The following is a 23,755-nucleotide window of genomic DNA, read 5'->3' on the forward strand; positions in this document are numbered from 1 at the left end:
CCTCTCGTAACTCTCACACTGCTTTTAATCCGGTCCACTATGGCCAAAGTCAACAAGCACATGAAAAAAATTCTCCAGAGAGCACAGAATCTGTTAACATAGCTTGCTCAGGTCACACAAAACAGAGGTCACGCAATGGGATCTGGACATGTATATGCATTTAAGGAGAAATGTATTAATTTTTTATGTTTGTTTATATAAAGACCTTTATGTTCTCATCTTTTTACAGTAACTCTAGTCAAAGGAAGCCAAATTCAAATCTGCAATACCTGGCACGATAACTGTACGACTGAGAATATATCATAACCTTACTGTATATTTTTCTTTCCGCTTTGGAAAAACTTCAAAGCCTCTTGTCAGGCTTCCAGAGGACTGTAAATCCTTAAGATTTATGATCTTACAGACCGCATTATCTCCAACTAGAAAAATAATCTCCTCAAATACTTCAGAATTGCGCGGTGTTTAAAGGTTTATGCATTCACCTCAGTGGAGAAGATTTCTAGACATTTTTGTGTGGACCAAACCTCATACCAGACCTCAAGCGTGCATGGAACCATACATGTACCAAAAAGTTCTGTATCCAAACATACACGCCCTGAATGCAGGATCTGTGGAGAAGGATTTACAGCCGCTCGCCCCTTGAGCAGGCCTGTCATTTTTGTTAAAAGTAAGCAAAGAAAGATGCTCTGTTATTCATAGGTCGGTCTCCCCTGATGTCTGTCAAGACAAGAAGTGTAACCTCCAGACTCTAAGTTAACCTCTAGTTTTGAGATTTACTTGTCTTTGGTCTTAGGGTCACATCTTGGTGTGCTATATTCTGATGGGCTGAAGTCTATGGGATATCACAGTGAAAAACAGAGTGACTCTTAGAAATCAAGATATGCTTAACTTTTCTGTACAAGTGGACTTTAAAAAAAGATTTTTTTTTTTTTTTTTTTTTTTTAAGTAAAACAGATTATTGGAGCGTTTTACAAGAAACTGCATTTAATACATCTCAGTTTTTCTACTTAAAAATTTTATTTTAATTTAATGTTTTACATGCCATTTCTTTGTAATTGTTTCCACATCATTTTTTCTCAGTGAAGAGGCACCACACCATTTTTTTTAAATTCAGAATGGCCATAATAAGACTGGTTTGAGTTTGGTGTTTAAAACCTGCCTGAAAACTTTATCATGACTTTTATCGAGGGAGAAGAAATTACAATGTCAGTTGTTTCATAAACATTTAAATATGCACATTTTATCATTTCCACCAGGGTTATATCCTCGACCTGATTATCATTGACAAATACTTATCTGATATTTACATAAAATTTTTCATATGCATAAATGTGTGATGCATCCCATTTAAATTTTATAACGCTCATCCGTCCAGTCACCGGTGACCTCACCTCCTTCATTGTCCTTGCCGTCTGCGCAGAGAGTCTCCATGGCAACGTCACAGCCGGCCCCTCTCCAGCCTGGTTGGCAGACACAATGCCAGCCGTTCTGATCCAGCGTGCAGCGTCCATTACTGTTGCACAGACCTGGGCATCCCTCTGCGGAGACAGACAGAGCCGTCATACACTAGTACGGACGTATGCGTGTTCAAATGTGTTTGAGACTAAGTTAAGTATGTGTGTGTTTTTATATTTATGTGACCATATTCTCTCTGTAAGTTGTTCTGTTGTCATTAAAACTCATCATATGTGGCCACAGTGTGTCTTCGACTTGTGAAACACAAATGGTAACCCAAACAGAGATACACTGAGATCGTTGTGAATGAAAGTAAAGGTTTAAAGGTGAACACAGACTGACGCTGGACTTCAAACAGGCCTAGTGAGATGCACAGAGGCTGTAGATTCACATGGATGTAACGGATGCTCTCTCTACACAACCAATCAATTCAAAAGGGATGGCAGAAATTTGTGAGGAAATCAAGGTGAGACCCAAAAGGAAAAATAACCGACAGGAATCCAAATGAGAACCCATAAAAATTTACATAAAGAAAATTATTTAAAAGAAAGAAAATTTAATTTAGAAGCAGAGATCAAAGGAAGAGGGTGAAGGAATAATAAACCAGCATCCATGTGAAGCTACGGCACACAGAGAATCCCAGTGGCATAAAGTATAGGGTGGACGTCTGAGCTGGCGAGAGAGTGTGTGCTTCCAGCGCTATACTTTCTGCCCAGGTCACATTCCGCCGGACGGAATCAGAGGAAAGCGAGAGAGGCCAGGGGGAGGGAAGGGGAGGATTGTGAGAGAAGCTAGGCTAACAAACACCAGGGGTCAGGCTGCGGGATGCATGGAGACAGGACCCACAGGATTCCCAAACAAAACTTAAGGACCACAGGTGTGTTTTGTGTGTGAGTGCATGTCAGTAATTTTGTGTGTGTGTGTGTGTGTGTGTGTGTGGCTTGTTCAAGACAAACAATGATGAATTTGGCAGATATTAAAGACAACAATAAATACAGCGAGGAGACTAGAACATAGACACGCTGACATCGTGCTTCAAGACAAAAAATTGAAGGAGGGGAAAGGAAGGAAAGAAAGAAAGACAGAGAGACAGCGGAGTGATTGCTTGTGACAGTCTCCCTGGGGATTTGGTATGCATTACCTTTAAATCCTATCCTCTCTCCTATTATGGGATCGGGAGGGAGGAAAATTCGGGAAAGAAAATGAACAAAAAAAATCTGAGCACTTGAGTCCAAGTGAAGGACGATTCAGAACACAAAAACACAGAAGGGAAAGAGAGAGTAAATAAGCAAATGACCATACAGAGGAGAAAAGGAAAGAGGGGCTTTGAGAAGGAGGAAGGCGAGATGTTGAAAGAAGAGTGGGAGCTGTTTCGACTTTGGCCGACTCCGTCTGGAGGATTGCCACGGTGTGTATATTGTTACTCAACGCATGAATAAATACCATACCGAGAAATGCTATGTGCCATGTCTGTTTAGTATTGCATGAGTGAGAAAATTAAAAGAAAAAGCAACATGGAATGTGATAATACACGATCAAAACAAGCGAGAAACATGTTCCGAGCTAACATATTGAGGTTTGGAGTAAAAGTATCAAAGTAACCCCGTAAGACTTTAAGAAACATCTTAATGTTTAAAAAAAAAAGCCTTGTGAGCGTTCTTGGCGGTCTGATGCACCATATGCCAGTTTGTGAGTCTGGAATCACACTTGGCTTAGCACTGATTTAGCCCTGTGAAATCATTTCCAAAAACACCTCAGTAACAGTAAACAAGAATCTGCTAGTATCTCTTCTCTTGATCTCCATTTACACCGCCAGCTCGTAGTTCATTATAAAATAATCATGGCTGATCGTCATTTGCTTGCAGGTTCCTATTGTTTTAAAAATGAACTCGAGTGCGACTCTGGGACACGGAAGAGATGCTAAACTGGGCAGATGTGGAGCTGTGGTGATTTAGTTGGGGTGGGGGGATGGATCTGCAGAAGTTGGAACATTAGCCAAGGAGAGCGCTGAGAACATTGGATTGGATTTCTGACAGTCCAAAAAAAAAAGAAGCCAATGAAGAATCACAATAATAGCAGACACAGAGGAGAGAGAGAGAGAAGAGGTTATTAATGCGCCATAAAAATGTCATAAAGATCTCAATCCGGGACACAAGAGCTCAAGGGAGAGAGAATGAGAGAGAGAAGAAGAAGAAAAGACACAGTACCTTGGACATACGTCTCCGGGTGAGCTTTACAGGGAGCAAAAAGAAGAAGAAGAAGAAGAAGAAAAAAGGAGGAGAAAGAGGATGTTAAAAAAGGTGTGAAAAGACAGTCAACCTGAAACAAGCATTCAGAAACTAAGAGCCTTTTAGCACTGCTGGTTTTAAAAAAAAAAGCATCTTTCTTCACTGTACAGACATTAAAAATGAGTAGAAATTTAAAAACTTCTGTTTTCCTAAAGAAATATGTGAAAAATTATTGTTCGAAGCTGTAAATAAAATAAAAGATTATTGGAGCTCAAAAACAAAGAAACAAACAAAAACTGTTTCAGCCTTTCTCCTTCAAAAGTTCATGTTTAATTCAATGTGCCGTTTCTTTGAAATCATTTGTGAAATTTACTGGAAATTCCTGAGTGAAAATTGTTTCAAAGTAAATCTAACACCAAACACACAAACACTGGAGTAAATAAAGCAAAAACACATCCACCGAGCAGCCTTGGCATAGACTTCTATGGCTCTCAAAGCCCACTGGTACCCCGCACAAACCTCTGCGACACCATTTACGGAATAAAATGAAAAACAACACCAGTTGAAAATGACTCACTCTTCCTGTTCAGTATTCACTGAGCGCTCCTCTAAATCGCTTCTCAAATGTGCAACACTATCACTCATAATTCATAAAGTAAATAACATGGGCATCATGGGATTTACAGTACCGTTAGAAAAGGGGGCCTCACATACTAATTGGAAATTGCATCCTGATGATTGACATGTGGTCCAGGAATCCTGCTGTATGTTTGCTATTTCACGTTTCACATTGTCATCACATCAGGTCTATTATCCTTGAGTCCCTCAGTATGTGAGTGAAATATTATATGGCCCCGAGTGAGGGAAAAAAAAGTGTATCTGTGTGTGTGTGTGTGTTGGTGGAATACTGTATGGATAAGCTCTGAATCATCAGCATGTGTGTACTTGAGCAATCATCTCCTTCCTCTGGCTAAATGAAATTATTTCTGACAAGGCTTTGGGAGAAAGCCTGTGTGGCGTGTCATAACATTACATATGCTAAGTCAGATCAAATCATCCTAAAAAAATGGTCACCTTTTAATGCAAGCATAACATTGCTGTTATGCCGAGGCTTCATTAGATGGATTATGTTCTTAAGGAAGGTACTCTTACATGTGAATGGAAGACTAGTATGTGTGGTTGAGACTTATTAAGAGGTTTTGCGCGTGTGTGTGTATGTGTGTGTGTGAGAGCGTACTGATTAAATTCCTCGGTGTCTCGTTTCCACATACTCGCTGTTATGTCTGGGAGATCCAGAACTTAGACAGTTGTAGAAGACTGAGCTGCGGATCTACTCCAGAATACACAGCGGGTTATGAAAACACAAGCTAACGCATGCTCCAAACTGGAAACTTGCCAGTGAGGGCAGCCAATTACTGGCTAATTACAACAAACTTTTGTGCATTTACATTGATGGTCCTGAGGGGAGATATAGAGAGAGAGTAAGTGAAGGAGAGACGGAGGAGAAGGAAAAAAAGGCAATCATCCCTTTATGGACATCAATGCTTCATTATTTACGTGCACATTCAAAGAGCTCTGATTAAAGTGACATTAATCTGGAAACAATTATACATCACGTCCAGCGTGGTTCAATCACTATTACGCCAAAGAGAAAAAGAGAGAGAGCCTATATTAATTTCCATTATCCTAATTGCATTGCACAGCCACATGGCGGTATACATGCCCCCACAGCTGTGGGTATAGCTAGTGTGACATAGGGGCCAAACATGTGTTTTAATCACTTTGTGGGCACCTCAAGCCATCCCCCAGAACCAATCAAACGATAGCAATGTGTCAGCCTTCTACCTGCTGCCACCATAATGACAGGATAGCGCTCACCTCCGCCACCACCAGCATTCGGCAGACTGTGTGCCTAATTCCCATTCCCTTTTCAGAGCCTGCCTGGATTAATGTGCTGTGAAAGGGCGTTTCATTAATTAGTGATTGAGATGATAAAGCGTGGAGAATGATTTGTAGATGTACAGTGCGTGCTGTGTTTTTGCTTTAACCCTCCATCTATCTGACATGGTTTGACGAGAGGGGAGAATTGAGGGCATTGGAGATCAGAATGATGTAGTTGTGTGTTGGCGTGCTTGTGCGGCTCTAGTGTGCGCTATTGATTTCTTTGTCTGTACGCACGTGTGAGTGCGTGATAATAAATGGGAGGATTTTGAAGGACAGGCGCTTTAATACTGCGTAAATGGAAGCTGTTTGTTTTCGACTGCATGTGAGGTACTCTATCAGCCAAAGTTTGGAATAATTTGTTATTGAAATAACTCTTTAGGTTAACAAGGCTGCATTTTGGTCAAGAATAGTGTAAAAACAGTAATATTGTGAATTATTATTATAATTTAAAATAACTGTTTTCTATTTTAATATGTTTTCAAATATAATTTAAATAGTGAATTTTCAGCAACTATTACTCCAATCTTCAGTATCAGGTTCTTCAGAAATTATTCTATTATGCTACTCATTTACTATTTGTGTAATTATTAATAATGGTTAATCAATGTTAAAAACAGTTTTTGCTGTTTAATATTTTTGTGGAAACTGCACTACAATTTCTCCAGGTTCTTTGATGAATAGAAAGTTCACAAAAACAGCATTTATTTGAAATATAAATCTTTTGTTCAATTTAATCCATCCTTGCTGGATTGGATTGCTTCTGTCTGTCCCTGTCTGTCGTGCTGCTGAGAGGTTTGCGATTGTAGCTCCATGTAGCTTAGCTTTTCTGTTGAATCTCAATCTTACTTTCACTCTCTGTTGTTTAAAGTGATAATATATAACTTAATTCCCACCATATTTATGGTATTATCTATCAAACTAATTTGGTCGTTCGCATTTTAAAAGCGCGTTAGCATTCGTTAGCCGGTTAGCTTGTCATTTGCGGTTCCATTCGCATTTCTATTCGCGCCTATTATTGTTTTCTTTTTTCTCGCTCCGTTTTTCACAAGTTCATCAAACAGCATTGATAAGCGAATCATTCTTCAATCACAGTGAGTAATAGCTTATTTTCCTGCTATAGTTGTTTGCACTGTTTGTCACATGTACAGTTTATCTCTCTTTGTCAACGACGAGGGATTCACATGTGATAAATGCAGGGAAATAGTTAGGCTGACAGAGAAGATTTCAGAATTAGAGACACGCATCCAAACTTAAGTTGAGGACAGTAAGAATGTGAAGGCTGTAGATACTGCTTTGGATGCGACTAGCTCAGGGAGTCCTGTACATTGTTCAGTTCCGGTAGAGCCCGTGCAGCAGGGCAACTGGGTGAGGTGGCCTAGTCGTGGGTCAAAACACCACTCTTCCGTTCCGATCAAAACATCAAATAGGTTCTCCCCACTCAGTGACGCACCCACTGAGAAACCTGATGAAAGTGCTCTAGTTATTGGCGATTCTATTGTACGGAACGTGAAAATAGATACACCAGCCACCATAGTCCAATGTTTACCAGGAGCCAGAGTGCCTGACATCTTGGCAAATTGAAAAGTGCTGGCTAATGCTAAACGTAAATTCAGTTGTTATTCACGTCGGCGCTAATGATATTCGACTTCGCCAGTTGAAGATCACTAAATATAATGTGAAAAAGGTGTGTGAACTTGCAAGTACGATATCAGACACTGTAATATGCTCTGGTCCGCTCCCTGCTTACCGGGGTGATGAGATACATAGCAGACTGTCGTCACTCAATGGCTGGATGTCTAAGTGGTGCCCGCAGAATAACATAGGTTTCATAGACAATTGGAAGAATTTTTGGGGCAGACCTGACCTGTTGAAAAGAGATGGTCTTCATCCCTCTTGGGGTGGTGCCGCTCTTCTCTCTAGAAATATGGCACATAGTCTTAGAGTTCGTACTTGATTAACTGGGGCCCAGGTCAGGAAGCAGACAGACTGGCTAAACCGACCGTCTGCTAGCCGCCTCACGTCACAGAAGTCAGTTAATTCTCAGCACATAGAGACTCTATCACCTAGATATCAAACTATAGAGACTGTGTCTGTTCCCCAAACTAGAAAATACTGAAAACATCCAAACCAAAGTAAGAGTAACAATTTAATTGATGTTCAACATATAAAAAACAGATATAATACAGATAAACAAATGATAAAGCTTGGCTTATTGAATATTAGATCCCTTTCTACAAAAGCACTTTTTGTAAATGATATGATCACTGACCATAAACTAGATGTGCTTTATTTGACAGAAACCTGGCTAAAACCAGATGACTACATTACTTTAAACAAGTCTACCCCCCAAGTTTAGTTACAAACATGAACAGCGTCCAAAAGGTAAAGGGGGAGGTGTTGCCACAATTTATAGCAATATTTTCAGTATTTCTCAGAGGACGGCTTTCAAGTATAATTCGTTATAATTCGAAGTAATGGTGCTTCATATAACATTATCCAGAGAAACAAGTGTTAATGATAAATCCCCTGTGATGTTTGTACTGGCTACGGTATACAGGCCACCTTACAGACTTTATTAAAGAATTTGCTGATTTTCTATCTGAGGTAGTGATGGCTGCAGATAAAGTCCTAATTGCTGGTGATTTTAATATCCATGTTGATAATGAAAGAGATTCGTTGGGATCAGCATTTATAGACATTCTAAACTCCATTGGTGTTAAACAACACGTTTCAGGACCTACTCATTGTCGAAATCATACTCTAGATTTAATACTGTCATATGGAATTGATGTCAGTGGCGTTGAAATATTGCAGCAGAGCGATGATATCTCAGATCATTATCTAGTTTTGTGTATATTCCATATAGCTAAAGCTGTAAAGCCAACTCCTTTTTACAAATATGGTAGAACCATCACTTCTACCACAAAAGACTACTTTATAAATAATCTTCCTCACTTATCTCAATTCCTCAGCATATCCAATAGCTCAGAACAACTTGATGTAACAGAAACTACTGACTCTCACTTTTCTAGCACTTTAGATACGGTTGCTCCTTTACGCTTAAGGAAGATTAAGGAAAAGAGTCCAACACCATGGTATAATGAGCACACTCGGGCCCTAAAGAGAGCAGCCCGGAAAATGGAGCGCAGCTGGAGAAAAACAAAATTAGAGGTATTTCGTATTGCTTAGTGGGAAAGTACCCTATACTACAGAAAAGCATTAAAAACTGCTAGATCTGCTTACTTTAAGTCTCTTTTAGAAGAAAACAATCACAACCCCAAGTATTTAATTAATACAGTGGCTAAATTAACAAAAAATATAACATCAGCAGGTGCAGACATTACCCAGCAGCACAGTAGTAATGACTTTATGAACTACTTTACCTCCAAGATCCAAACTCTTAGAGATAAAATTGTAACCATGCAGCTGTCAGCCACAGTATTGCATCAGATGCACTATAGATCCCCTGAGGAACAATTCTACTCATTCTCTTCTATTGGAAATGAAGAATTGTATAAACTTGTTATATCATCTAAACCAACAACCTGTATTTTAGACCCTGTTCCATCTAAGCTCCTAAAAGAGGTGCTTCCAGAAGTAATAGATCCTCTTCTGAATATTATTAACTCATCATTGTCATTAGGATATGTCCCAAAAACCTTCAAAATGGCTGTTATTAAGCTTCTCATTAAAAAACCACAACTTGACTCCAAATAATTAATTAATTACAGACCGATCTCGAATCTCCCTTTTCTGTCAAAGATATTAGAAAAGGTAGTATCATTACAACTATGTTCCTTTTAGAGAAAAAATATTTGTGTGAGGATTTCCAGTCAGGTTTTAGACCATATCATAGTACCGAGACTGCTCTCATTAGAGTTACAAAAGACCTGCTTTTATCATCTGATCGTGGTTGTATCTCTCTATTAGTGCTACTGGATCTTAGCACCGCGTTTGACACTATCGACCACAACATTCTTTTAAATAGACTAGAAAATTATGTTGGCATTAGAGGAAGTGCACTGGCATGGTTCAAATCGTACTTATCTGACCGCCATCAATTTGTGGCAGTAAATGAAGAGCTATCATGCCAATCACAAGTGCCGTATGGAGTACCTCAAGGCTCAGTACTTGGCCCCTTACTTTTCATGCTTTACATGTTACCCTTGGGAGATATCCTTAGGAAACATGGTGCTAGCTTTCACTGTTATGCTGATGATACCCAGTTCTATATTTCTTCGCGACCTGATGAAACTTACCAATTTGCAAAACTAACGGAATGTATATTTGATATCAAAAACTGCATGACTAGCAATTTCTTACTGCTAAAATCTGAAAAAACAGAGGTGTTAATTATTGGACCAAAAACCTGTGCATGTAATAACCTAGATCACTGTCTAATACTTGATGGCTGCTCTGTAAATTCTTCGTCATCAGTTAGAAACCTAGGCGTACTTTTTGATAGCAATCTTTCCTTCGAAAAACATGTTTCTAGCATTTGTAAAACTGCATTTTTCCATCTTAAAAATATATCTAAATTACGACCTATGCTCTCAATGTCAAATGCAGAAACATTAATTCATGCATTCATGACCTTGAGCCTAGATTATTGTAATGCTTTATTGGGTGGTTGCTCTGCACGTTTAATAAACTCCAGCTGGTTCAAAATGCAGCAGCTAGAGTTCTTACTAGAACCAGGAAGTATGACCATATTAGCCCGGTTCTGTCAACACTGCACTGGCTCCCTATTAAACATTGTATACATTTTAAGATCTTGCTAATTACCTATAAAGTCCTGAATGGTTTGGCACCTCAGTATTTGAGTGAGCTCTTATCGCGTTATAGTCCTTCACGTCCACTGTGATCTCAAAACTGTGGCCATTTGATAATACCTAGAATTTCAAAATCAACTGCGGGCGGGAGATCACTTTCCTATTTAGCGCCCAAACTCTGGAAGAATCTACCTAACACTGTTCGGGAAGCAGACACACTCTGGTCAGTTTAAATCTAGATTAAAGACCCATCTCTTTAACCTGATTTACACATAATACACTATCGCATTTCTATAATTCAAATCTGTTAAAGGATTGTTAGGCTGCATTAATTAGGTCAACCGGAGCCGGGAACACTTCCCAAAACACCTGATGTACTTGTTACATTGTTAGAAGAATGGCATATACGCTAATATTAGTCTGTTTCTTTCTTATTCCGAGGTCACCGTAGCCACCCAGATCCAGACTGTATCCAAATCAGATGGTGGATCAGCACCTAGAGATGACCTCTACAGCCAGGACACCTAGATGAGCCCCAGAGACTGATCCCCAGTGAAGACCCTGTCTCCAAGACGGCCATCGGGACAAGACCACAGGAACCAGATGAGTCCTTTGACAATCTGACAATCCCACAATCTGATTCTGCTTTAGCCTAGATTTAAACTGCTGATTTTGTCTGGCCAGAGGAGAATGACACTATTTTGACAAATTATTTCCCTGTCTAAATACTGTAAAGCTGATATAAAGCCACCCAGCTTTATATCAAGCCGATGTAAAGCTGCTTTGACACAATTTGCATTGCTAAAAGCACTATACAAATAATATTGACTTGACTAAAAGTGTGAATTTTTTTTTTTTTGGCATTGTATCACGATTTTAACTAAAATGTTAAGCTGCAAAAACGGTTTTCAACATTGATGAGATTTTTTTTCATAAGCACCAAATCAGCATATTATAATGATTTCTGACAGATCTTGTAACACTGTTCCTGAAATAAATGGGATATATCACAATGCTCAATATGGCAAATGTTGTTGGTGGGGGTGGGGTCCTGCCTCTAAATTAAAACAGCCAGTGACCAAGAATCTTTTGACGTGCGTGTCTATCAGCTGGACAAATCTAAAAACTATAGTTTTGTTGTCAGACTTTAGCTATAAAAGTAAATTTGTGATACTATGGTTATCAGATTTTATTTGTGATTTGACATGAAACCCAACCTTGGAAAGCAGTTTGGAGATTTCTCTCCTCATTCAGCTTGCATGACAACAAAATAGCTGCCTGGGGGCCTTACCAAAATGGCTGCTGAGTGAACGATCTGCTTCAATAAGGAGTCTTCACAGAATAGCTCAATTTGTGCACTTTTACAGTATATAAGTTTGACAAAATTATTTTGGATTCATTATTGTGTGTGGGCACACGCACACACACACACACACACACACACACAAAAGGGGCTCCAGCAGGGTTGATTGATGTGTGTGCACAGCTTGCTGTAATCCATGGCTTTCTCACAGTCAGAGTTGTGCTTCTGATGAATGATCTGGAAGGGCCCAAGGCCTAATGAAGCATACAAGTCTTAATAAAAAATCTCAAATGTCTGGCAGTGGAAGCTTCTGACAAGCCACACTTCACAAAAAAATCTATTTTCTTTAGTCATAAAGAGTTTTTAAAGAGCTATTACCAAGAAAATCTCCTAAGAAAATGGGCTCACATGAGTACGTTCTTGTTCCAGAATATGCACCGTACGTACATTCACATTATACATGCCAAAATTGCAATTCATCATATTCCTAAACTTGTTTACTAAAGTGAATGCTTGGGCTCAGAGGATGTAGAGAGAGAGAAATATGCATCTTAGAAACAGGCTTTCATTCAGTGTGTAGCTGACTTAAACTACAACTTAAACTAGTGTCACTCAGTAGTTATTTTCAGTGATGCAACTACTAATAGGGGTCTATATTTAAAATGTGATTGGCTCTATTATCTGAAAGATGGACTTAAATTTCTATAAATGCAATTTTGTGTACAATTACTGTATGATCTACTTGTGAACTCATAGTGTCTCTGATTCCTGTCTCACAAAATTTAGCTAACTGCTACAAGTAACTAGTGCTAAGATACACAAAAAGTACTAAATGTAGCTCAACCCACTAAATGGAGCATGCTCTGAGAAGTCCTGTTAACAACTTGTCCTGAAGTCCTGAAATAACCAGTAGTCTAAAAAGAGCATCTCAGCCTCCGACAAGAGAAAGTGCAGTTGGCAGAAAGTGTGTTTTGGGTGTTTGTGTCGTGAGAAATATTTCACGCTTCTGCTCTCCTTCTCCCCCTCTCATGAAGCTCCCCAATCATTTCCAAATGAATAAACAGATCTGTGTCACACACTAAGCTAAATCAAACAGTCGTCTTTTAAAAAATCTGCTGTACTGTCTGGATAAATTTACATTACATATTCTAATATTCAGTTAGGATTAGGGCTGGGTGATATATTGAATATTCTAGATTTTGCTGAAGATATAAAATTAAGGAACACTGTGAATATCGCAGTATAAATGAGCTTTTTAAATGGGCATTAAGTTTACTAAAGAGCATGTCATTAGACTAGTTTTACGATCGTTCCTTGTCTTAAAAGTTGGCGTGGATGAGACACGCTTTAAAAGATTGAAAACACAGTATAAGAGTATGATTCATTTCCTATATATTTCAATGAATCGCATCTAAAATGCTCTCCTTGTCTTAAGATTAATTTATATGATCTTTCTGCTTTGATTTTTTACATTCATGGTTTTAGGTGTTGCATGACACATGATGTTTTATTAACAAAGTTCGAGAGGAGCACGTTCAGATAATTAACCTAATTAACACGAGAGGAGCAGTAATCAGTAATCAACCCAGTTAACAAGATAAGAGGTGTTTATATATACACAGCCAACTCACCTCTTTTCCTTGACAGTTTTCCAGCATCCCTCCGCCACCCCTTCTCTGCACTTACAACTATTCCTGTCCTAACCTATAAGGGGGTACTCTGGGTTTGGGCCAATGTTCCAAGCCCTCCCCTCGGACAGCACGCCAAATATGCATAATCTTTATTCTATTTATTATATGTAAGTGTGAACTCGTGAAACTCTATCACAATATATCAAACCTAATATTGCACTGACTCTCTTTAAGGTTTACAGAATTTTATTTCATATAAGGCACCACTGGGTGCTGAATGATAACAACATATATATGCAGCTCTGATTTTAGGTGGAGATCATTAGATCCCAATCATATAAAAAAATAAAATAAAATAAAAAGTCTCCATGGTCATATTTTACCAAAAAATAATTGAGGCTACTATTACCATGAGTGTAAATTATGATTTTGAACAACTCTTAAATTTGAAATGTTTAAAAAAGATTTAATTTTATAACAATACTGAGAATGTCTGGATGCTGCTGGTCAGTGTGAGAGCTGTCTTACAGTACCTGTGTCTGGTGTCTTTGTGTGAAAGAATGATGATGCAAGTATGTTGTAATGCAGGGGAGTTTGTGTGTGGACACACTGTGAAGAGGTCTAATGAGAGTGAGTGGGTGTAGAGGGACAGGGAAGGTCACACACACAAACACACAACACACACAGACACCGCTATGTGGAACCAAGAGGCCCCTTATCTCAGTCTGACACATATGATGTATGAGGTACCATAATTCTTTTAGCTCCCTCTTGTGCTCTCTCTCAAACACACACACACACACACACCTCCACATCCTGCAATGCATGCACTCAGCAAAGAGGGACAAAGTATCAACCTTGGCCTAAAGAAATATATTCAGTCATTCAATTTCTAGAAGGCCACACACAAAGTAAACAAACCTGGAAAGTTTTTTGCACAAAAATGCATTATACTGCATTAACACTTTAAACTTAAAGTGTGTCAGTTTTCATTTTAAAATACTTATCACATCACAACATACATGGACAACTATAAGTGTGTCTTATGTAGGATAAGTTCTCTGAAAAGTATCAACACATTGCTCTTTTTGTTTGAGCAATCGGACCGCAACATTGGCTCGACCAATGGTGTGAGTTTAGGGCAGGACAATTTGTTTGGCTGACCAATGACAAACGAGGTGAGTGTTCAGCAAATGTGTTTGATAACAGTCATTATGTTTGCAATTCCATTTGGTAATGCTAGCCGCACAGACATTACATACTTCAGCTTTAATGAAACTGTCAAATTGACCAATCCATTAAAACCACTGACATGTAATTTAAAATATTTTTCCATAGTCTTCTAAAGGCTTATGGCCATTTATAATGTTTAAACTTAGAGCAACAAGGTCATTAAGTGATCAAACTCAGCAAGCATTTCTGCTCTGTAAAGTTTGGAGTCAGGGTGAGAGTGTGGTGTGTGGGTGGCTGGCTTGAACAGAAGAGCATGACAGAATTACGTGCTAACCGTGCTAATTTGGAAGACGAATAGCAAAATGCTGGCCAGATTCTCATAAAGCTGCCCAGCGAAACAGGCCTGCTTGCTAACGAGGCCGTGTACCTCGATCGCTCGTGTTGAGTAATGGAGCAGCTGACGTACCCTGCTGAGAGTTGAGCTGGTGGAGGATGTAGCCAACACGCTAACAACATGAACAGATTTAGTGACTGACGGTTAAGCAACTGCCCAGTAAGATGTATATTTTGAGTTTAAGAAGATACAAGAAGAAAAAAGAAACTTCATGTAAAATTTAATTGTAATTTATTTATATTATATATATATATATATATATATATATATATATATATATATATATATATATATATATATATATATATATATATATATATATATATATATATATATATATATATGTAAGGAATAATTGACGACGGCCTCATGACCGCATCACCACCTCGGGTGTGCATTATTATTCTAATAATTCAACGGACCGAAGTCAATTATGCCGCTTATACTACGGTTGCCACACCTCAAGACATCGATCAGATGATATATTTCAAGGCATTCGTCCGTTTTTTATTGTGAGTAGGATTATTTCTTCTGCATCTCATCCAATGCCTCCGTTGCTAATTACAAAACATAATTTTAAACCGTAACAGAGGCTTGAGCCATTGATAGCAGACTAATGCAGTTAATAACTAAGTTATGAGAGAGAGAGAGATTAACATTACCTCTGTGAGTCTGTGTGTCTCTCAATAGTGTTCGGCAGCAATGTCTCTAACGTTAGTTATAGTGAAACTTTAAGTTCATTTTCTTCACGAACAGCGCCGTTGTTGTTACCTCGCTTGTGAAAACTTATGTAGTTTTTAAGTTGTTAAACTAATTTACTGATAAAATCGTCAGAGTAGCGCTAACAACAGCGCTTACGTTCAGGTGTGTGCAAACTGTAGGCCTATGTGTGTGAGAGAGAGCGGGAGAGAGAATGTGCTTTCCGTACATAATTAAACGTAATTTTGTGGCAAAAACATGGACACGATATGTCGTTTTTATCCTTTTATTTACAACATTTATTTGTTTGGCCAGTGTCGTTGTGGGTTTTGGTTCTTTTGCTGTAAGGACCTTTGAAATAACTAAAATCCTTTGGTGAAGTGATATGGTCATGTAACGCGGTCAAGACCTGCCTGGAACTACGTTCACCTTGTGTTTCCCTGAAAATAATTGTACATCTTAGAACGTTCATCAGCCAATCAGATTCAAGCATTCAATGGCCCCGTAGTGTATATATTACTTTTTATAAATTTACGAATATACCACTGCTTTGAGATTGAACTAATATACAGAGTTTAGTGCTTGTGAGGAGACATTGCTGTCGTTTAGAATAGTTGTTACCCTGTGGATGCCTGCATCAACGGCAATGAAAATGTCACTGCTTTGATAGCAAGCAAAGGTCAGGGGGAAAGTAAAAAAAAAAAAACACTCGTAGTCCACTTCCTGTTGAGGTAGACGAGCCAAAGCAGGTGGAGGAAAGGGAATATGCAATCAAAACAAGTTCAAAGATGTGAGGTAAACCTTCCTAACAAATAGCTTCAATACAAAAGCATCAAAACCAGCTGGAAAGAGAAAATCCTGTTTACACATTATGCAAGTACACTATACGGCAAAAAAGTATGTGGACACACAAACACTATCCATGAGTGCTTGGTGAGCGTTCAATTTCAAAATCTTTGGCATAAAGTTTTAACACTAGAACTCCCAGAGATTTGTAACCCTCCTTTAGCCAAGTGGATGCTAACTGGCTAGTCTTTTGGCTATCATTAGCATTAATTCATGTGTAAATGTAGTCATTACCTGAGCAATCTGCAGGGGGGTTGGGGGTGTGTGTGTGAATGGTTGCTGGTGGCATGTTTGTATGTGTGGGGGAGGGAGGGCTGCTATGCAGAAAATGCAGAGAAGACTCACCACTCGGCAGGCCTTGGAAATGATCCTGAGAGAAGTAAACTCTTGTGACTCAGATGGAGAAGACATAGAACTTCAGCCGGATTCGGACTCAGAGCTGTCTGATCTGTCTTCAGGTTAAGTTTAATTTCATATTATTTCCTATTTCATTTCAAACCAGTAAGTGGAAAACACCAAAAAAGCAGAGTGGAGTGACATAAATATTTACTCTGCCTTTTTTGTATTGTCCACTTTTTTGTTTGTACTACTTAGCAGGCATTCACTGCCATCTGAAGTGCAAAACATTATTAGTTGTTTCTTTGCTTTAGTTGTATCTTTTTATTTAGGAAGATATTTCAGACATTATTCCGATACAGAGAAGGAGATACTGGAATTATTATTAGTATCTATGCATGCATTTGTGATATCATTTGACTTTTCCATTGCTCACAATTTGAATTTGTTCACACTGCAGATGAGGAGACTGCTCCTCAACCAAAAAAGAGAGCCCGTTTGGGGACTGACCTGACAGAGACAGCGAAAGATGGCACAGTGTGGCGTGAAGAACAGGTGGGGACGCGTCTCCCTTTCACCCCAATCAAAGCGTACGCTGCAGATAGAGAGCCAACGGCTAAGGCCAGGAAAAGTATCTCGAGTCGCCTTCAGAGCTTCCTGTGTTTCATCACTCTTGACATGCTTCATAGCATTCAAGAATGGACTATTCAACATGCACAGGAAACGGATCATGTTCATTGGTTCATGGCCCTCCCTGAACTAATGGCATTTATTGCAATTGTCATCTTGCGGGGGCTTACCAAGGTTCCATCACTACGTGACTGCTGGTCAGCAAACCTGGGAAACCCACATATCATTGGAACAATGCCGCGAAACCGCTTCCAAGACATCATGCGACACCTACGCTTTGATGGCAGGTTCACCCGGAGTGATCGAGCAAAGACTGATAAGTTTGCTGCAATTTCCAGTGTGTGGGGATCATTTGTCACCAATTGCATCACATCCTACAACCCTACAACCCGTCCTACAAACGGAAGAAGACCGTCTACATTCTTAGCAGCATGCACAGCGTGATTCAGACTGATAATACCACCAAAAGGAAGCCAAACACTGTCACCCTTTACAACACCACAAAGTGCGGCGTGGATGTGATGGACCAGATGGTGCGGGAGTACACTGTCCGCACAGGGACACGGCACTGGCCAGTTGCCGTGTTCTATAACATGATTGACATGGCAGCACTGAATGCACATGTGCTGTATCAAGCATGCACAATTGCTTCGGACACAACCCTCCACACCTAGCCCTGGAAAAAGAGCCATGTGTCAGGTCAAACACCAATGCAAGAACAATCATGCCACTGTGCGATGTGTTCACTGCTACAGATACACATGTGGTAAATGCAGACGGGAGATACCATGGCAGTGCCAGGATTGTGAGTGATTGCTGGAATGTACTCACTCACTTTTTAATATTATTTGTAAATATGTGTACAAATGGTTGGTTTCTTTTTTATTTTATTTTGTACTGTTTTTATCAATAAATCTCAGCAACAAAGGAAAAAAAAAACATGTGTGTTGATTTCTCCCTAAGATGGCAAAGTGAAACACAAGTTTCCTTGAAGTGGCTCAGCATGGCCCCACATTGTTTACATAACAAAAGCAACTGTTCACAGCTGATTAAGGATATTAGCCTAAAGCCTTCCAGCCCATCGGCTGTCCTGCGGGTTTTATAGGTAGAAAAGCCAAATGGCTGCTCTCTGGGACTTCTAGTTTAACTCCCTTTTCTTCAATGAATCTGAGAAGCCTTTCCACTAGATGTTGTAATATGGCTGTGGGATTTGCTCCCATTCAGACACAAGAGATATCAGCGAGGTCAGATGCTGATGTTAGGCAATGGGCTCTTCCAAATTCATCCCCAAGGTCTTCAGTGGAGTTCAAGTCTGGATTTTGTGCAGGCTAGTTGAATTCTTCCACACCAGACTTTTTTTTTTATTGAATTATCTTTATACACAGGATCGGAAAAGACCTCTGAAATTCACTTGAATTAACTTGTTAAAAACAGGGTATCCACATTCTATTGGCCATGTAGTGTGTTAATACTGACATACTGATGATTATGTGTCTTACCAACGGTGCAGTGTTCTCCGGTCCAGCCCTGGTGACATTCGCATTTGCCGTCCTTGCAGGTACCGTGCTCAGTGCAGCGTGGGTGACAAGCTTTCAGATCGCATACTGAACCAGTCCAGCCCTCTTCACAGCGACAGCTTCCTCCTATACACACACCGTGTGAGCCACAGTCCACTGCACACACCTCTGCAAACACAAACAAAGGCGAAAAAAATTAAAATCACTTTTTGGTCTGGGCTGCAGCATAGCCAAGGACTACAGAAGGTCATGTGTTTTACAAAGCGGTAGCGCAAATCTCCTCTACTCAAAACAATAAGAGCAGAGGTTACATTCCTGAGAAAAGTCATGTCTAAGTTATTGACTTTAAGTGTGAAAAACTTATGACAGGAAATAGATAACTGCAGACCCCAGCTGTGTCAAGCGGCCTGTGTGGCAGAGGAGAGACTGTCTGCCCCACCTCAACCGACACCCCGTAACAGTGACATATCTCGACCTTGTCTGACCCACTGGAGTGCGTGCATGCCTCATGGAGACTTTGGCGGAGGGGTGCTGGCTAAAGGTGTGTGATTGGGGAAAGGGAAAGAGACATCAGAGCGTGCAGACGCGGATCTGAATTGACATGCTGAACTTTCCACCCGGACCCAGAAGACAGGCCTCCCACATAGATTGAAGAAAACACATCAAGCCAAAATAAATCAATTTATACACACTCCACGGTCTGACAAACATCAGGAGTGCGTTTGAATGGCTTTTGGGATCGACGCTATCATGGAAGTGCTTTATAAGCATTTCTCTTTGCAGGTTTATACACCTTTTTTTTTTTTTTTGGCATGTTTACAGAAAAAGATTAACTATTGACAAAAGCTTCCATAGAGAGATTGCACGTTTTTGTCAATAGAAGCTAGTTTTGTGTTTGTTATACCTGGGCATGAATGCAACTGGCAACAAAAGCCGATAAGGGAAAATTGGATGAATTTTGAATGATATCCTGTGAAAAGTGTCTGATAGCGATTTGGAATGGGCTTATGAGTTTGTGTACGTGTGCGTGTAGATGTGTGTGCGTTTGGCAGAATAGTAGATGAAGACAGACTGGCGCAAAGCAAGCTGTAGTTTAACAGCCCACACACCATTCCACCAGAGCCTCGCAGCCTGACACACCCTGTCATGGAAGAAACAAAGCACTAGAAAGACATTTCTTGATAAAGACAAATCATGGGATGCGGCATTGTTAAACCTCCTCTCTGACTCTTTCTGCGGTGCTTCCTGACAAGGTGTGAAACCATGACATGACACTCAGCCAGAGCTGCTGAAAGTGTATTGAGACAAGGAAACAGAAGTGAAGAAATGAAGAGAGAATTTCCCAGCAGCCCTTGGGTCAGGTGAGTGCCAGTTTGTGGTTGGCTTCCCTGCTGCGTGCTGTTATTATGCCTCCTGCAGGTGGGCCGGAGTGACGCACCCCTTCGTATGTGTGGGCGCCTGTGTTTTATCCTTCATCAAACGAAACTCTGCTGAAGTTCACCTCAGTTTCCTCTGAGCGGGAGCGTGATTGAAAGAGAGAGAGACTGCGTACAAGGAAAAAGTTCACACAGACAGATGGAGAGCAGCTGCTGGGAAGTGCTTCTGGAAAACTGACGGCTCGAGCCGTAAGCCGGCTGCAACTGTACTATATCAATCTGGATTACCGTCTTTGCAGGAGTTGCTGCCAGAGTGTGCGGACAGAGTGCCTAAATGTGTCCCTGTTGCACACGCTGTCATGCACCTAATTTTTTGAGAGGCCATTCTCGGCCATTTGCTGTCCTAGGCAAGACGTGATGTGAAGTTTTTTAACAAACTTCATTCTTTATAGAATTATAAGAAGGGCTAGTTTATCACATTGATTCACAATGTGCATTGTTAGATCTATAAAAATTTATATTATGATTTGGTAACACTTTCATATTCAGTTCTTTAAAAGCAGTCAATGCATTAGGCATCATGAGCTAACAATAAACATTTTTACAGCATGTATTAATAGTCTATTAACTTACAAATGCACTAGAGTTCATTGTTCATTTATGTTTGTTCATAATACATTAAATACTTTTAATTTAAACCTTAGCTTATTATAAATAAAATTAGAACTTGAAATGTTAGTTTGTTCATAATACATGAACCAAATGTAAAATTCAGTTCATTTATTTATACATTCATTTATTAAGTTAAATTATACATTCATTTACAAAGTTAAACTGTTAAATGATGAATCAGAGCATGCAGAAATGATCAAAATTAACAAATGCTGTTAAGCTGTGTTGTTCTATATTTCATGTTCTCCATTGTAGTAACAATAAGACCCTTACAGTAAAGTGTTACCCATGAATTTTTCCAGTTTCTTTTTGACGAAAGAAAAATATATTCATTTTTAATGGATGTGTTTATATGCAGTACTTTCTCTTTTTGTTTCAGTATTAAAAAAAAAAAAAAAATGTTAAGCTGCACTAATAGTAATGATAATGCTAAATTATATCTAATATGTATCATTTGAATGAAAAATAACATTTCAGATTTTTTGGCTCGAAAAAAAAAATCTGAGGGGGCAGATTCATGAAGAGCCATGACACTTCTGTAGACACATGCCCTTCTCTCGCCCTCTGTATTTAATTTTTCTCAACCTATCATTATCTAAGACAAAAGGGGCATTACTAATTTTTTCAGCACTTTTGGGAGCATTGTCGTCGATTTGATCAAAACCCGTCCCCCACACAATAGGCGTTTATCAGCATTTACCACAGCACTGCAGCCGTCAACGTGACAGAGCAGGCCTCATTCATCAGCGCTGCACTAATTGAAGATGTAAGACTAATTAATGAAACATGAAAACATCAGGTAGTTCTTCCTCAATTGAAATGGGATGGGAAAGAAAAGGACTGAGAGAAAAAGCAAGAGTGAGAGAGAGATTGCCGTGTGGGGCTCTTGGGTGAAATAGTATTTTCATTAGACACAGATTGCTGCTGGGAAAATAGCATTGTATAACTAAAAGGCCGACCATGGGTGAGTCCTAAAACAGCAGGAGTCCAATACTGCTCTTATTACAGAGATCAGTATCGTCATTCGCACAAACACAAGACGTGCACACGCATCCCACACTAGCTGCAGCTGAGCTTTTGATGGACTGCGAGATATTTCATAATGATAGTGTATTTAAGGTTGACTGAGAAGGTCTGCTGACAGATTGAACAGAGAGGAGGACAGAACATCAGAAATAACAGCCTGTTAATGGCCTAAAATAAAAAATAATAAAGTGGGAAGAATGTCATATTAAAGAGGTGAGTGTAGAAAAGATACCGATGGAGCAGTCCGGTCCAGTCCAGTTGGTGTCACAGGTGCAGGTGCCGCTCTCCGTCTGGTAGGTTCCGTGTCCTGAGCACTGGTCTGGACACATAGTCTTCATGATCTCGCAATTGTTGCCGCCCCAGCCTGGATTGCAGTGGCACTCTCCATGAATACACACTCCATGAGATGAACAGGAGGGGTCCAGGCAGTCCACTGTGTGTGTTTGGGGAAAAAAATGAAAAAACTCTTAGTTATCAGGTTAGCAAAACCATGCATAATAAAGTATAACCGTCAAATGTGCAATGCTGACCCTACATTGTATGCATTACATTTTAATTAATTTTCTTGAATAAAGACTGCTAAAAACATTAATAGACTTGCATAGTGAAGGGTAACACTATGCAGTAATGGAAAGAAACTACAAATTTTTCTGCTACATTAAAGTCTAAGAAGTGATTCCTATTTAAGTAATGATTTTACTTAAAATGTTAACTCTAATGTTTAACATGCTTATAAAATGTTAAAAGTTTTACTAAAAGGTAAGTAGATGGTAATTCTAACATTTTGCTAAAAAGTTTAGTTCTTTAATACTAAATAGACAGTTACTTTAATAATAGAAAAGACAAAAACAGGATTAAATAAACATACATTGATGCAATATTCTTGTTTGTTGTATCCATATCTATTCTAATATTGCAAAATGTTGCTTCTAGACTAAATTTAAGCAAGTACTCATAACATATAAATGATTTATAACATTCTAAATTATTTTTTTTTATGCTCTAACAAATAACTAAGAAACAAAAAATGACAGACAGGATGTACTGTGTGTTTATTCTTCTCTTCATTATCAATTTTATTGCCTTCTGCATATATGCATTTGTGTGTTGCAAAGAAAATAAAATAGGTTTGTTAACCTGAGGGAACGTTGTGCAATAGAAGGTTAATGTGAAAAATATGTGGTGTTTTTACAGTAATACATTCTTTTTGAAATTCTCTCATCTCAATGGAATCCATCATTTGCTAAATGTCAAATTGTGCATAGCATAAGCTTCACATTATATGGCTCTCAAACCCCCCCTGTTCCAGTGCACACACATTATAAGCAGATTCAGACAGTACATGTAGCAAAGCATGATCTATGTGCTGCTCAATGTGCTCTCAAAGAATGTGCTAGAGATCTTTTATTCTCCTTGGGTGACGTCCACTTCTACAGATGGGAAAGCCGTTTTTAGGAGATTTGAGGAGCAAGTGGGGCTGAATTTGCAGAGTGGGATGGTGCAATGCATTCCTTTTTCAAAAGCCATAGGGGGCTACTGTGCAGGTGTGTTTATGTTTAATAGCCCCTGGGAGAAGGCTGAAGTTCAGTAACCCTTAATTCCTCTGATTGTGCGGTAGTTGATGGGCTTAATCATGCCATTGATTGACAAAAGGCCAATTCATGACCAGAAAATAAAGTTCCCTCCATAAATTGCATTAGCCGGTTTCTCTCCGGGTACAGAGATGTACGTGTTTTGTTGCTCGTGCCAAATC

At 39.3% G+C, this 23,755-nt stretch overlaps 1 protein-coding gene across 3 annotated transcripts in view; it reads right to left on the bottom strand.

Moving 5' to 3' along the window:
- The window catches only part of LOC306874087 (teneurin-3), a 238,565-nt gene that overhangs the window by 57,888 nt on the left and 156,922 nt on the right, over positions 1-23,755 (bottom strand). For all 3 annotated transcript variants that reach the window (XM_079423825.1, XM_079423827.1, XM_079423826.1), the window contains 3 exons: positions 22,235-22,435; positions 18,911-19,096; positions 1,392-1,538 (listed from right to left, as the gene is read on the bottom strand). In XM_079423825.1, the coding sequence (XP_079279951.1) occupies positions 1,392-1,538; positions 18,911-19,096; positions 22,235-22,435 (534 nt within the window). The remainder of the gene's footprint in view (positions 1-1,391; positions 1,539-18,910; positions 19,097-22,234; positions 22,436-23,755) is intronic.

Source organism: Barbus barbus (assembly GCF_936440315.1).
Source record: "Barbus barbus genome assembly, chromosome: 8".
Taxonomy (NCBI): Eukaryota; Metazoa; Chordata; class Actinopteri; order Cypriniformes; family Cyprinidae; genus Barbus; species Barbus barbus.